The 15,136-nt window shown below is 45.7% G+C and overlaps 1 protein-coding gene across 5 annotated transcripts in view; it reads left to right on the forward strand.

Annotated features, from left to right (window-relative positions):
• The window catches only part of tbc1d32 (TBC1 domain family, member 32), a 69,450-nt gene that overhangs the window by 25,247 nt on the left and 29,067 nt on the right, over positions 1–15,136 (forward strand). For all 5 annotated transcript variants that reach the window (XR_003974339.1, XM_030345670.1, XM_030345672.1 and 2 more), the window contains 9 exons: positions 647–797; positions 1,113–1,200; positions 1,376–1,494; positions 2,286–2,405; positions 3,163–3,251; positions 5,964–6,086; positions 10,637–10,745; positions 13,664–13,763; positions 14,038–14,160. Coding sequence is in view for 4 of the 5 variants with exons in the window: in XM_030345670.1 (XP_030201530.1) it covers positions 647–797; positions 1,113–1,200; positions 1,376–1,494; positions 2,286–2,405; positions 3,163–3,251; positions 5,964–6,086; positions 10,637–10,745; positions 13,664–13,763; positions 14,038–14,160 (1,022 nt within the window). In the remaining variant the exon portion in view is untranslated. The remainder of the gene's footprint in view (positions 1–646; positions 798–1,112; positions 1,201–1,375; positions 1,495–2,285; positions 2,406–3,162; positions 3,252–5,963; positions 6,087–10,636; positions 10,746–13,663; positions 13,764–14,037; positions 14,161–15,136) is intronic.

Here is a 15,136-nt window from a genome sequence, read left to right on the forward strand (position 1 = left end):
AGATTATACTTGTTCTAAAGATTGTAATATGTTCAGTCGCTCCATATCTCACCTGCTTATTACTGTGCACAAATGTACTGTATGTACACCCTTCTGTTACCGGCAGACAAATAGAAGCCTCCCGTTAGGGTGTGCTTTGCGAGCACAAAAGAAATGTAAGAGCGGAAATAAAAACATTTCACCTCCGCTGCTGCAACTCCATCCTAGGGGAAACACTGCAATCGCTAGGTTAACCCATCTACACAACTAAGTACGACATACAATAGGTGTGTACATTAAGTGCCAGGATGTAAGAAATACAATAAATGTGTACATTAAGTGCCAGGACGCATGTACAAGTCCTACAGAAAGATGTCTGTCTGGAGCAAAGGAAGGTCCTTCAGGGACTGGCGACCAAAATATCAACTCATCTTTCCAAAATGCCCCTGACGGGTAAACCCTCAGACAGTGGCTTTATGTTCCTGTCCCTCTGCCTCCATGGGTTGATCATTGACCTGGGCGTATGTGTAGCCCTGAAGGCGAGCTGCCCCTTAATACAGGCTGTACAAAACAGGTGAAAACGCATTCCATCACGCCAGGGTGAAGTCTGAACATGGTTGTCGTATGCAGATCTAGACCTTCGGACTGCGGTGTTGTTGTTTTTCAGAGCGGGTCCGAGCCTTATCTGGGAGGAGACCCTGCAGGACAGTCTACTGCACTTCGCTGCCACGCCCAAAGGCCTGCTGCTGCTCCAAAGCACCGGGGCGCTGGACCACTGCGTGGCCTACATGTACTCACGCTTCATCAAGAAGCTCCAGGTGCCTGGGGCCTTGATCAGGGTGGGGCTGTTCAGACAGCAGCCTGTGTGGACGGCATCCATGCTGCTCCAAAAAAACACAACAAAACATTCATCAGTCCAAAGACATACCCCAAGGGGAGAAAACTATTATAATAGTAACAACAGCTGTAAGGTTATGATAGTATACAATAAATAAATAGAAACAAAACCAGAATTAAATATGTATAAAATATATATATTCTGTGTATACTGTATATGTATAGATAAAAAATTATTGTGTATTGTCTTTGTGTGATTGTGCGTGTCTGTGTGTGTGCGTGTGTATGCATAACAGGTGAGCCGCTGTGAGAAGTTTGGCTACGGGGTGATGGTGACCCAGGTAGCAGCTACAGCTCCTGGTGTGATGGCCCTTCTGAACTCAGGTACTCACTCACTCACTCACTCACTCACTCACTCACTGAGTGAGTGTATACTGTATTTTTTCAAAAACAATATTATGACTGATCTTGGAATGCAAGTCTATTAAGATGTTGCCTTAGGACAAGTCTAGCGCGTTGTTGTCAGCCAATCCTTCCCTGGTGCCGTTATCGTGGTCAGGCTATGTCCAGGAGCTGGTGGTCAAGCTGTGGTCAGTGCTGGAGTGTGGGAGGGAGGACCTTCGTGTGGTCCATCCCAAGTCCACTCCCATGGATCCCATCGACAGGAGCTGCCTCAAGGTACAGGAACGCAATAGAGTAGAGCTGCCTCAAGGTACAGGAACACAATAGATATGAGCTGCCTCAAGGTACAGGAACACAAAAGAGATGAGCTGCCTCAAGGTACAGGAACACAATAGAGTAGAGCTGCCTCAAGGTACAGGAACACAATAGAGATGAGCTGCCTCAAGGTACAGGAACACAATAGAGTAGAGCGGCCTCAAGGTACAGGAACACAATAGAGATGAGCTGCCTCAAGGTACAGGAACACAATAGAGATGAGCTGCCTCAAGGTACAGGAACGCAATAGAGATGAGCTGCCTCAAGGTACAGGAACACAATAGAGTGGAGCTGCCTTAAGGTAAGGGAGGAACACAATAGAGTGGAGCTGCCTTAAGGTAAGGGAGGAACGCAATAGAGTGGAGCTGCCTTAAGGTAAGGGAGGAACGCAATAGAGTGGAGCTGCCTTAAGGTAAGGGAGGAACGCAATAGAGTGGAGCTCCCTTAAGGTAAGGGAGGGACGCAATAGAGTAGAGCTGCCTTAAGGTAAGGGGAGCTGGAGGAACGCAATAGAGTGGAGCTGCCTTAAGGTAAGGGGAGCTGGAGGAACACAGTAGAATAGAGTGCCAGCTGTACCCAGAACAACCCAGGAGCTAGGTCATCAAGCACGCACAGTACAACACAGCCTCATTGTGGAAATCCATGTGACCAGGCAGCGAATATCGACTGCAGAATGAAAATCAATCCTAACAAAACCATGGTGATGGAAAGATGAAACAGTAATAGAGGGCCCATTGGCTGTTCCTCCCCAGTCGTTCCTGGCGCTGGTCAACCTGCTGTCCTCCGGGGCCTCGGTTTGGGCTCTGCTGCGGGGCCAGCCTCTACCCCAAAGGGAGGCCTACCCCCTGAGGGAGGTGCCAAGCACCATCGCCGTGAGTCCAACCTCCAGTGCTCAGATCACCACAACAGATGAACCCTTAACTGAGGGAAATCACCAGGAAATCAAATGCAAACATCTTGCATATTCTTTATCATCTATCATAGTACACATGACTTAAACATGGAATACATGTCATGATTAAATTACATGAATGTGTGTGTCAGTGTGTGCGTGCCTGCGTATGTGTACACGTGTATTTGTATTTGTGTGTGTTGTGTGTGTATGGGCATATGTGTGTGTCTGTGCAGCTGAGCAGATGATTCTGGAGCTGCCTCTAGGGGGCAGCAGAGGACTAGTGTCTGTATGTCGCTCTGGGACTTCTCTGAACAACTGTATGGTGTATTACCTGGAGCTGCTCCTGGTGGGCAGCAGAGGCCTTGTGTCTGTATGTCGCTCTGGGACTGCTCTGAACAACAACACAGTGCTAAACCAGGCAGGGGACAACAAGCGCATCACTTTAATCGTTGACATTTCTCCCCTTATTATGATTCTGTTCACAGTATGCATTCCTCACCTCAACCATTACGAATCAGCTCACATACTCTTATTCTTTCTCGCTCTGTCTTTCTCTCTGGCTCTCTATTTTTCCATTTCTCTCTTTCTCTCTCTCAATCTCTCTTTGTCTCTCTAACTCTCTCTTTGTCTCTCTCTCTGTCTGTCTGTCTGTCTGTCTGTCTGTCTGTCTGTCTGTCTGTCTCTGTCTCTCTTTCTCTCTGTCTCTGTCTCTATCTCTGACTCTCTCCATCTAGGATTTGATGGACAGGCTGATTGCAGTGGATTCGGATGCAAAGATCAACTCCCTGTTTAACTACGAGCAGTCACACACGTTTGGCTTGAGGTGAGATTGGAGATTTTCCTCTTTGTGGATTAAAGGCAGTATTAATGGAAGTCAGATGTTATTTTTTAGTCGTCTTTCGTAAGGCGTATGCATCCTATCGGAGTTTGGCAGGACACAGCCATTCAGGAGGTGGGCTCATCCTCATCATAAAGTGAATGGGTTTGTCACGTTGGCTAGACTAGAGTTTTGATTTGACAGCGCTTAGCAATCTTTTCAAAACAAATCCTACGGACAATCCCCATGCTATGAGTTACACTTAACAATTGAGCAATGTAATTGGACGCAATAAGCAGTTTGATGCCAGTGCCGTCATGTGTCTTAACTATCAAAACTTGAAGTTATTTAACTATAGGTAACCCAGTTCGGATCCAGGAGATCACATTTGTGTAGTGTACACAAATTAAAGGTAAATAAATGCTACATATAACAAGCAACCAGCCTCTGTAGCCTCCAGTAAAGGGACATATTTTGACTTGCTTCTAGGTTAGATAGGTTTGAATGTTTGTGAATCATTTTAGGAAGATGCAGGCATATTCCATACCAACATATTAGTGAGACTTACAGCGCCCTCAGCAGTGAGGTCTTCTAGGAGTCAAACACTGAATTATAGATGCCCCTGCAATCGCTGATCCTGCTGAGAGGTGTATGTTCTGCATAGACATCATCACTCCTGCTGCTGTGGTGCCGTCCGTATTCAGATCCACTGCAGTCAATGTTTATTAATGTTTGCTATTTAGTAGATGCTTCCGAGCAATGCAAGGCTTTAAGCATCTCCTGCTACTCAGTAATATTCAGCCTGCTGTTGGTCACTTTGATGCTCCTGCCTGAGCTGAGAAATCTATATACTTAAATTATTATTACGGAACTTCTATATTATTATAAAATGAAACAGTATTGAAGATTTCTGTTTAGGGTGATACTGGAATTACCGAAGTCAATTGAATGACCTCATTGTCCAAGAATCTCTGCTCCAAAGTATTTAGACACAATAAATACCCTACTAACATAAAGGCATTTTATGAGGTTGAAGTAGATTATATTGTATAACTTACATATGGCTTATATCTTATTTCTTATTTGACTGAGCAGAACTCTGTTACAAATTGTGGAGAACATGAAGGTAATTTTTTCCCCAGGATTACAAAGAACAAAGTAATGCCGTCAGACAAAAAGTTGAATAGTTGCCCCCCCCCCCCCCCTTCCCCTGGAGAGTTATCTTGTTGTTGTTTCAAAGCCCACAGCGTGTTGAGGGTCCGATAATCCTCTGCGCATGGCGCTGTTTATCAGCACACAGCCTGCAGTGCTGTCCCAGCTAATTGGACTGCTTGTTTTTACCTGGTGAGAGACACTGAGCACCACAGCTGGCACAGTGTGTGTGTGTGTGTGTGTGTGTGTGTGTGTGTGTGTGTCTGTGTGAGTGCACGCTTAATGGTTTGGGTTCCACCGGCACAGAGCCACATCAAACACCGTGCTACAACTTACCACGGGACTTTAAAGAGACAGAAGAATCAGATGACCCACTGCGGTTAGATATTTAGATATGTGTAGCTCCTTAAATTGAGTTTTTTGTAAGATCTCATCCCAGCTTTACTTCTCTAGGGATTAACAGCAGGCCATCAGATGGATGGATATGATTGCAATGACCTTGCGTTCCTCCCTCAGTTAACTAGTGTTAACTCAGCTGGCTCCGAGGGGGCCTGTGAAGGGATGCAGACAGTCCTAGAGACGGCTGATAGCGACCGTCGGCATGCTAAGTAAAAGATGGACCATTCACGAAACAACGGCCTTTGTTCTTCCACAACACAAGGCGTGAATGGAAGGACATTTGATCCTGCACACATCAAAAGCAAAATGGCTACCTGGAGTGTAGCAGCGGCCCACTGAGTGTGTTGTGTGTTTTGTACTCAGTTGAGCTGAGCCTGGCAGGCCCTCACTCCCGCTCGCTGCGTGGGCGTCTGAGGGAGTGAGCGGAGACATCCATCACTCAGGTGTCTGTAGGAAGCTCAGCACGTCAGGGAGGCTGCTCCACAGCGGATTGAGCAGGACTGAAGCCGCTACTTCACTGTTGGTCTTTCATATAATAATAATAATAATACATTTAATTTAGAGGCGCCTTTCAAGACACCCAAGGTCTGTTTCACTGTTCTAAAGGGCAGTGAAAAAAGGATGATTAATCCTTTTTTAAATGCCATGTCATTCTGTTCTTTCCTGCTTTTTAGTTTGTACTATATAATTTATATTTTTGAAATAGAGGCTAAAGAAGTATGATTTGTGTAAAAGGAAAAAAAAGGCCTCAATATGTGCTCATCCCCCTGCGTTCCTTGCCTGGTGGATTAGTTGCTATGGTTCACATTATTATGTGGTGTTGTTTTACACATTGAATGCTCTAGGTTTTAAAGTTACATGGGATGACTTGTTATTGCCACTAAAAGAGCGTTTCAGACCAGGGGTTCTGCCGATACTGCTTTGGTTTATACTAGTAATACAAAACAAACATGCATTTGGAGATTCCCAGCCCAGGAAATTCTGTTATTCTAAATTAATTAAAACGACGGTTGGGCTCGTGTCCGCAGCCGCCCTGTCGGGACCCTTGAGCAAACGCCTTAACCCTACCAACCCCACCTGCTCCTTGATAACATGGCACCCCACTCTGGGTCTCAGACCTAGTGTGTGTGGTGTCAGCTGCTTGTTTCTCTCCTGCGTGTGTTCCAGACTGCTGTGCGTGCTGTGCTGTGACCTGGACTCGTTCCTGCTGTTGGAGAGCCAGTATGCCCTCTGCAGCATGCTCCTGCTCCGCCAGAAGGAGAACGTCACCGAACCGGCCGAAGCTCAGGGGTACAGGCACACACACCACGTCCCAGCTGCGCCTCGTGTAGATGTCTTTTGATTAGGGGTGGGAATCACAGGGTACCTCACCATACGCTATGCCATACAAGACCCGCGATAACCATAATATCACGCTAAAGCCATATTGCAATACTCAATATATTAGATAACGATGCATCACGACGTGTCTAGCAATGAATTCAAAATGGCTAAGAAATGCAAAGTACTGGATTTGGGTCTTTATTCATGTTCCAAACTGAGTTTCTCAGTTACTCGAGATTGGTTATTTATTTATTTATTCAAAAGAAAAAAAATAGAATATATTATATCGATATTTGGCGCTATTGATGAACAGCGATGTAAAGCCGGACATGGTTGGCCATTGTATTTAATGACACAGTAATACGCCGCTTTTCCTCCACTCAACAAAGGCGTCAAAGACGGCGTCATTGACCAACTTTAATTATTATTATTTTTTTTTGTTTAATAACCTTGAGATCATGTGGATCCTCTGGATCACTGCTGCTGCTTATTAACCTTTTTCGCCTGATCAATTATCACCAAAGTCAGACTATTAATTAGATGAATGATCTCTCATTAATGTTCTGGAATAATTCCATTCATGATTTTTCTATTGTTGGCCTCTGTGCATTCACTTCACTAGAATGTGTAGGCTACCTAGGCCAGATGTTTAAAGTGGAAAGGAAGCAATCAAATAAAAAAAGTCTATAGCACTAGTTAAATATTTAAATATACTATAAATACAAATAAAGTCGGAAATATGTCCCGTTATTCAGAATGAAGCACAAACACGTTGCATTAATTACAATGTTTTCAGCCTGTGCGCCGCCATCTCTGTTTTCAGAATACGATGACGTCACGAGAATGGTTGGTATTAACATTCTATGTTGTTTACATAGCGGCTCATAGCCTCACAGGTAGCTTACTGCCTCAACAAAATGGATATGGACGAATGGGATAGACCCACCAATGAGGGCAGGCATCCAATTGCCTATGCTTTTGAGCCAGTAAGAGAAGTCAGAGTTTTAGTGCCCCCAACAGAGCCTGACTATGGAGGAGAAATAGATGAAGGAGAGAGAGATGTATCTGAGCGCACAGGAAACAATCGGTGGTGCTTGTGTGGGGTTTGTGTCCCTATGTCCACTGACATGGAGAGTGTCTGCTGCCATGAAATGAACCTGTAGTAATTAGGGCTGCAACAACGAATCGATAAAATCGATAAAAATCGATGACTAAATGCGTTGGCAACGAATTTGGTCGTCGATTCGTTGTGTCGCGCGATTAATAAGTTACTCATAGGCGCAGCACTGTTTACAGCCAGCCGCCGACAGGTTGGTTCACGGTTCATGCACGCCCGCAGCGAGCTGTGTGAGCGACCACAGCTTGTATTTTGGTCATATCTTAAAACTGCACTGTAGGCCTACATAAAAGTGTTGTACCTTCACTGTCTTTGGGTTAAAAAAAACTCCCTCAACTCAGTATCCTTCTAGTCCAGGGGTCGGCAACCTGCGGCTCCGGAGCCGCATGCGGCTCTTTAGCCCCTCAGCCGTGGCTCCCTGCAGTTTTCTTAAAAAAAAAGAAAAGAAAAATTATATATATATTTTGATATATATTGTCAACTAAACGAGAGGTCGCAATGGATGCGCAATTGCGCTACCGTGAGGGGGGGAGTGAATGACAAAGCTTCGTTGATTTGCAGTTGGCTAATCCCAGTAGGAGTTAAATCTTTAACTGGCATCTGGCATCAGGAAGTAGCCTAGATGCTGCCATTGGCAGGAGGCGGGACATGCCAGTGAGCCGCCAATCAGCAGCATCCACCGTTGACAGCCAATTGCACGAACGAATACTGAGCGAGAAGGGTTTACAGCATTAAAGTTCTTGTGTTGAATATTAAAGTTTCAGTACGTTATATTTTGATAATAAAGGTCCTTACAGTTTTTTCATAACTTGACTATTGTATCGCTATGCTATGCTATCTATTCCTTGTTTACATTGCTGGCCATGACCGATCACGTAGAACGTCAACGGTTGACGCTGCTGACTGGCTACTGTAGTCTACTGTACTGTAGGCTACTCCCTGATGCCACATGACAGCTAAAGATTTATGTTATTTTTTTACAGAGTGTCACAAAAAATGTCTGTGCGGTGCGCAGCGTTAGCGTCTCCGGCGGGGGGAGGGGGTGAATTAAAAAGTTTGCGGCTCCAAAAAAAATTTTTTTGCGGGAGATGGGCCAAAATGGCTCTTTTGATACAAAAGGTTGCAGACCCCTGTTCTAGTCCAACCGAAAACTCTGTCAGCTGCTGCTGCTGCAGACGTTGTGCAGACGGGCTCGGAGTCGGCACCTCGTGCATCAACAGTCATTCAAAGCAGCGGTAGTAATCACACAACCGGACGGTGTAGAAAGTCCCGTCAGTTAAAAATAGAAATGCAGTTTTTAAATCCATGTTAAAATCGGCAGGATATAGAGCTGGTTAGCTTAAAAAAAACAACTAACCAATGGTCACAAACAGTGTCAAATGTGATGTGTTCAGATCGGCTCAGTAATACGATTGATGCGTTCAAATGCAGCAGTAAAGAAAAAAAAAAAAGAGATTTTGGTGAAAACTTGTTTTCCCAGTAATATAAAATAGATAGTAAAGATAGAATTATGACCTGTTTAATGTCCTATCTTGAACCATCGTCATCTTATCAGCAATTAAAGCAATATTACAAGTTCTATTTCAAGGAGTCTCGAAAATGGTTTCAATAGGTTTGACCGGTTAACCATGGACATCCCTTATATACATATAAAAGTATATCATACATTGTATGTTTTTTTTTTGTGTTATCCCAGTTATATTTTTTTAATCTTTTTATTATTTAATATTACTTTTAATAGTTCCGGGACGTTGGAGCATTAACCTGGTGTTTTTACACTTCAGTCTGCACTGTGAATTTGAAGTAATGTTCCGTTTTTGAATAAAGATGCGGCAATTACAATGTTTTTTTTTATTTTTTTATATCCGATTCATCGATTAATCGAAAAAATAATCGACAGATTAATCGATTATTAAAATAATCGTTAGTTGCAGCCCTAGTAGTAATGCAGTGTAAGCAGTGCTTAATTTGAGGGGGAGCAAGGGGGAGCGCGCTCCGGAAGCTCTGACGCGCGCTCCGGAAGCTCTGACGTGCGCTCCGCCAGCTGGAGTGTGTGTGCAGTGGCGGACAAATTAAGCACTGAGTGTAAGATATGTATATATATTGCACATTATATATTATTATATTTTTTATATATATAATAATTATTATAATATAATAAGATAAGAAAAGTAAAGTACACGGGTGCAGCAGCTGGGCTCCACGCTGCCTTACAGTTGTTAATTTCATGATACAAGTAATTGTCGTGCCATTTGGGTGTGCACATGAATATGCGAAAATAGTGCAACCGACGGTGTTTGCAAATGGATTATTTCCGATAACAATGCATTATTTTGGCGATGGATTAGAAATGCCTTCACTGTAACGGTGCAAGTGCTTGACTGTAACGGTTGAAGTGCTTCACTGTAACAGCTGAAGTGCTTCTGCCTTCACTGTAACGGTTGCAGTGCTTGACTAACTGTTGAAGTGCTTCACTGTAGCTGAAGTGCTTCTGCCTTCACTGTAACGGTTGAAGTGCTTCTGCCTTCACTGTAACGTTTGCCACCAGTCACTTCATGCAGAAGTGGTCCTGAAAGAACTGGTGGTTGCCTCACCTCCAGCCAAACCTCCGCTGCCACCTCCTGCCACCTCCTTCCCTCTTCTACTTCCCTTACTGCCGTGTCACCATCCCGGTCCTGCTCCTTGTCTTCTTTCGGTCTCTTGAAGCTATCTGATGTTCTTGTTTCCCACATGATTCTGCCCTTCTCAGTGTGCTATTGAAGGGAGGCCCTAGAGAGAGCTGTCTGAGAGAGAAGCTCTTAGAGCAGGGGTCTCAAACTCAATTTACCTGGGGGCCGCTGGAGGTAGAGTCTGGGTCAGGCTGGGCCTGACCCAGCCTTTGTTGAATACCAAGTATTCAACAAAAAAATTTAGCACAACTGACCCAATCTAAGTTAATGATCGGGATATAATTAGATCACGTTGGCTGTGTAATCACTGACAACAGGGGACATTTCATAGTGGCTTTTGTCAGGACTCAGGACACGTAACTCAAAATTGGAATTGTCCCGGCAAAACCGGGACATCAGGTCATCCTATCACAAGTGATAAAAACGCGTGGCAAATGTGCGTTTGATCTCAACGCGCGGGCCGCACTAACATTAAACTTTGATGTCAAGTAGGGGGCCACAATATTTCATCCCGCGGGCCTCAATTGGCCCCCGGGCCTCGAGTTTGAGACCCCTGTCTTAGAGACTAGCAGGCTAGCCACAGAAATACCTCAGCAGAGAACAACCTCCTGTTAGATCACTGTCCTTCCTGTAATCAAACCGATTCACCCACCGGTCTCCTTCCATGTATCATCAGGAACACGGTGCTGCTGTGTTGTAACCTCTTGACCCTGTGGCCCCTGTCCCCTCAGGCAGCTGATCCTGGACCGCCTCTCCGTTGAGAGGAACCACCTGCTGGTGCGGGTGTGCGCGGTGGGAGGTCCGTCTGAACGCAGGCTGCCCCCCCGGGCACTGCAGGAGGTGGGCTCATCCTCCTCTTCATCACATTACACTTCCATCAAACACCTCCCCCATTAAACAGGAGCGAAGCGCTACGCATGAAGGAATATGGATAACCCACCAGGTTATCAAAGAATTGTGTTTCAAACTAGCTTAACTTACCCTGTTTGTAGCCGGTCTGACACACCTGCGCTGGCAAATGTGCTGCTCCTTCAGCCCCAGTGTAGCTGGATAGCTAACCTCTTGCTAGATCTCTTAATATTACAGCCCCACTGTTTCCCACTGGAGGAATGAATCCAAAGAGTTGGAGTCGTTCTGCAGCAGATAGCCACACAGCGCACTGGAGTGCGATCACACATGAGATGACCTTCATGTGTTTGGACATTTCTTGTTCAGAGCATATGATATGCGAGCCGGCCTGTTTGCAGTATCGCATGCAAACATTATTACGAGATCAAACAAAACAACATTATTAATAGCTACCGTTTAAAACAGGCAAGGCTTGGTTCCACACTGCTGTTGTGGGAGATGTGGAGCTTTGTAATGTGCTGTGTTCTGCTAGATGTTGTACTGCCGACTAGTGACTTTAATGTTGCATATCAAAAAATGCCTTGAGAATACCTTGTTCTTCCGACTGCGCCAGCCTTTCCCCGCTCCCCTTCCCTTCAAATAACACATCTTCAATATTCTGGGTAAAGCTAAGACATAAACAGTGTCGGATCAGGTTGTTGAGAACAGAGACTGAAACTGGGGCTGGGTATATTATTACTCCCATAGTGAAATGTATGTGAGATCATTTAGATGCTGGATATTTTATTACTCACATAGTGAAATGTATGTGAGATCATTTAGATGCTGGTACTTTTGCGACGCTACCACCCCAGCCTACCAGACCAACAGGCTCAGCAAAAATGCAATGTAATTTTCTTTGGTAAAGCTCCCGCTACTTTATGTGATGCTGTTAAGTGGAGCTCTATTCGCTAGCTCCCTGCAGTGTAGCCAGTGCCAGGACATTGTGCCAGTACAGGCACGCTTCCAGTTCAGGCCTTTTGGCTGACAACTTGAAACCGTCTGTGCAGTTGGCTTGAAATGTACATTTACCAGACGCTTTTATCCAAAGCGACTTGCAACCATTTATACACACATTCCCACAACGAAGGTGGAGTCAGCCATGCAAGACGACAGCCTGCTCATTGGGAGCAGTTAGGGTGAGGTGTCTTGCTCAGTGATACCTCGACACTCTGCCAGGAGGAGCTCGAACTAGAAACCTTCCGGTTACAAGTCAGGCCGCTCTACCTCCTGAGCTACTGGTTGTGTTTCTGAGATTGTGTTTATTCTTATGAATGCCGGCACGGGGGACTTGGCTTTCCTACCCCATGCAGTGAGACATGTCCACAGCCTGTCCAAACCGTGCAGTGAGACATGTCAACAGCCTGTCTTACCCGTCTAACCCCTTCTTTATAATTGGCTGACTCATTAATTCCCTCACTCTCCACCTCAAGCTGGTGTGTGGTGAGCGTTCTGGCGCAGATTGGCTGCTGTGCATCACCCAAGGGGGTGCTACATACTGGTGGTGATTAGGGGGTCCCCCCTTCACTGTAAAGCGTCTTTGAGTGTCTATATAAATTCAATCCATTATTATTATTATCATTAACCCGTGCAGCGAGACATATCACCAGCGTGTCTCACCCGTGCAGTGAGACATGTCACCAGGATGTCTAACCTGTTGAAACTGTGCAGTGAATCATTTTAACAGCAGGTCTAACCCGTCAAACCCGTGCAGTGATACTACAGTGATGTCTACAGCCTTTCTCAGCCGTTTAGTGAGACGTGTCAACAGCCTGTCTAAACCTTGCAACAAGACATGTCAACAGCCTGTCTTACCCGTGCAAACAGACAAGCCAACAGCCTATCCGACTTGTCTAACCAGTGCATTGGGACATGTCTACAGCCTTTCTCACTTGTGCAGTGAGACATGTCACCAGGCTGTCTCACCCGTGCATTGAGGCATGTCACCAGCCTGTCTCAACAATGCATTGAGGCATGTCACCAGCCTGTCTCACCAGTAGAGTGAGACATGTCACCAGGCTGTCTCACCCGTGCGGTGAGACATGTCAACAGCCTGTCTCATCCTTGCAGTGAGAGGTGCCGTTTGTGAGGCAAAGACGAGAAAGGCCAAAGAGTTTTTGAGTGCTCTGTGGCGCACATATGTCAACTTGGGAAAGAGAAAGAGGATGGTGTCGAGGGGAAGTTCGATTAGCAGTGGCTGTTGTTAACACATTCGTAAGCTCAAATTGTCTTGATTGACAGCCCATACTTAGCTCTTCATGGCTCCCAGTAACCGCTCCACAATCGTTTTTGTTTATTTTCTTTGTTTTTTGTGAGACCCAACCAGTATCATATATGGCATTCTGCATTCATGATTGACGATATCTTGACTCTGCTTATTTACGAACTATGAACTCACGCAACCTCGTGAACTGCATCATGCGGTGATTGATAACACTGAAGTGTTGCCAAGCTAAGACATGGCAAGAATTTGTGTCACTATGATCTGACATGGTAAGTTTTGGTTACTATCTTGAAAGAAGAAACAATGGTGTAGTCTGAAAATAGCTATTAGGGGCCACAGGGTTTAGGCTAGTAGTCCAAGTGGTTGAAGGAGAAACTGCAATGTGGTGATGGGGAGGGGACACTTTACTTCATGTGCCCCTACATGTGCGCAGATTCCTAACAATCTATGAGCATGCACTTTTAAACATGTTACTGTTACTCTTACTCATTTGTCCCTAATCTCACGTGCGTCCTAGTCCGAGTAGACTAGTTTGATATAGTTTTATATTTTGCCGAGAAGCCCGACGTGGCTTGTTTGTTGAGTTAATAAACAAAACCTTATGAAGGGGTTTAGTCTGTGTGTAAGTTGTCATGTGCTCCTCCAGGGCCCAGACCCCTACCCATGGCCAATGTTCCTGAGCTACCCTTCAGCTCCCCCACAGTGCTACACCTTGGATGCTGCAATGCTTCCTCAAAGTAAACAAGGTAAAATACTGACTTCAAAATGCGCAGGCACGCACGCACGCACGCACGCACGCACGCACGCACGCACGCACGCAGGCACGCACGCACGCACGCATGCAAACTAGTGTGAGCTACTAAACTACTAAGTAGTTTGTTTTACAAACTGCCTGTTTGGCCCCTTGGGGGCAATATAGATGTATTCTTCTCACGCTCTAAAAACATGCAGGTTGGCTCTGGGTAACACAACCTTTGCATCCAGATGAATTATCTGAGTGTGTGATTGTTTGTTTTATAGATTCTGAGATCAGTGCATTCTTGGCGTCTGGTATCCCTGCGAAAGATGAGGGCTGGATGGCTGCCTGCCGCAAACAGTACTGCAAAGACATGAGCACCACGCCCTCCAGCCTCACCGGGTCGGGTACGTTGGACAAAGAGATGGACTGTTATGGAATGGGTCACATGTTTAACATCTATAAATACTGTACCATCAGATAAGGGGTTTTGACAACTGTTTGATATATTATTCCACCTTATCATTAAATCAAAAGTAATATCATGCTTGCATTAGTGAACAGAATCAGTAACTAAGCGATAAAGCGTCTTTGTTTCCTAATGCAAGGTGAAAGCGTCTTTGTTTGGTGAAGAAGAAGCACTGTGTTCATCAGGGGTCCCTCCTTCCAGGGATGATCAGGAGTGGAATGGGTGCCATAACTGACACACATACATACAAATATAGATTGTGGTAACCCGATTCTGTCGTGCCCCGCCTCCCCCCAATCAGTACACGTCTCTTTTGCGAAAACAGCCGGCAACTGCGCATTTATTGAATCTAAATCATAAAAAATGGGAAATCTCCCGTCCCGGCAAAACTATGAATCAAAGTCTGGGCTCCGTAAGCCTCTGTGGACGTTCCGGTCTCACTCTCTGACACGCTGTCCTGGTCTTGGGATGCGGCGATCCGTCCGTGTGGTTCGTCGGCCTCCTCGGGGACAGGTCTCTGGCATAGTGGTCCGTCCGGGGAGCGAATCTCGGCCCGGTCCGCGATCCTATATTGGACCCACACGATCTTCTGTTAGACAGTCTCCGCTTCCGTTTTTATACCCCTCAACTGCGTTTGATCGCCTTCCTCCATCGCAGGTGTTTCCCCTTTGCGTTGAGTTGGGCCACGCCAATGCGGTCCGTGGCGCCCTCTGGGGGAAAAGGGTGGTAGACCGCCTGTATCACCTGCCCCCTGGGCTTCCAGGGCAGCTGTGTCGGGGCCGGGTTGCCACAATATACAGGCAGAACTTTCTAAATCAAAGGCGGGTTGCTGTTCGGTTAATCATAGGGAGAGTCCAGGCATCCAGTCGCAGTCACCACAACACGCTAATTCATGGACAACCAAGGTAGTTGAT

This window comes from Gadus morhua, chromosome 21 (assembly GCF_902167405.1).
Source record: "Gadus morhua chromosome 21, gadMor3.0, whole genome shotgun sequence".
NCBI lineage: Eukaryota > Metazoa > Chordata > Actinopteri > Gadiformes > Gadidae > Gadus > Gadus morhua.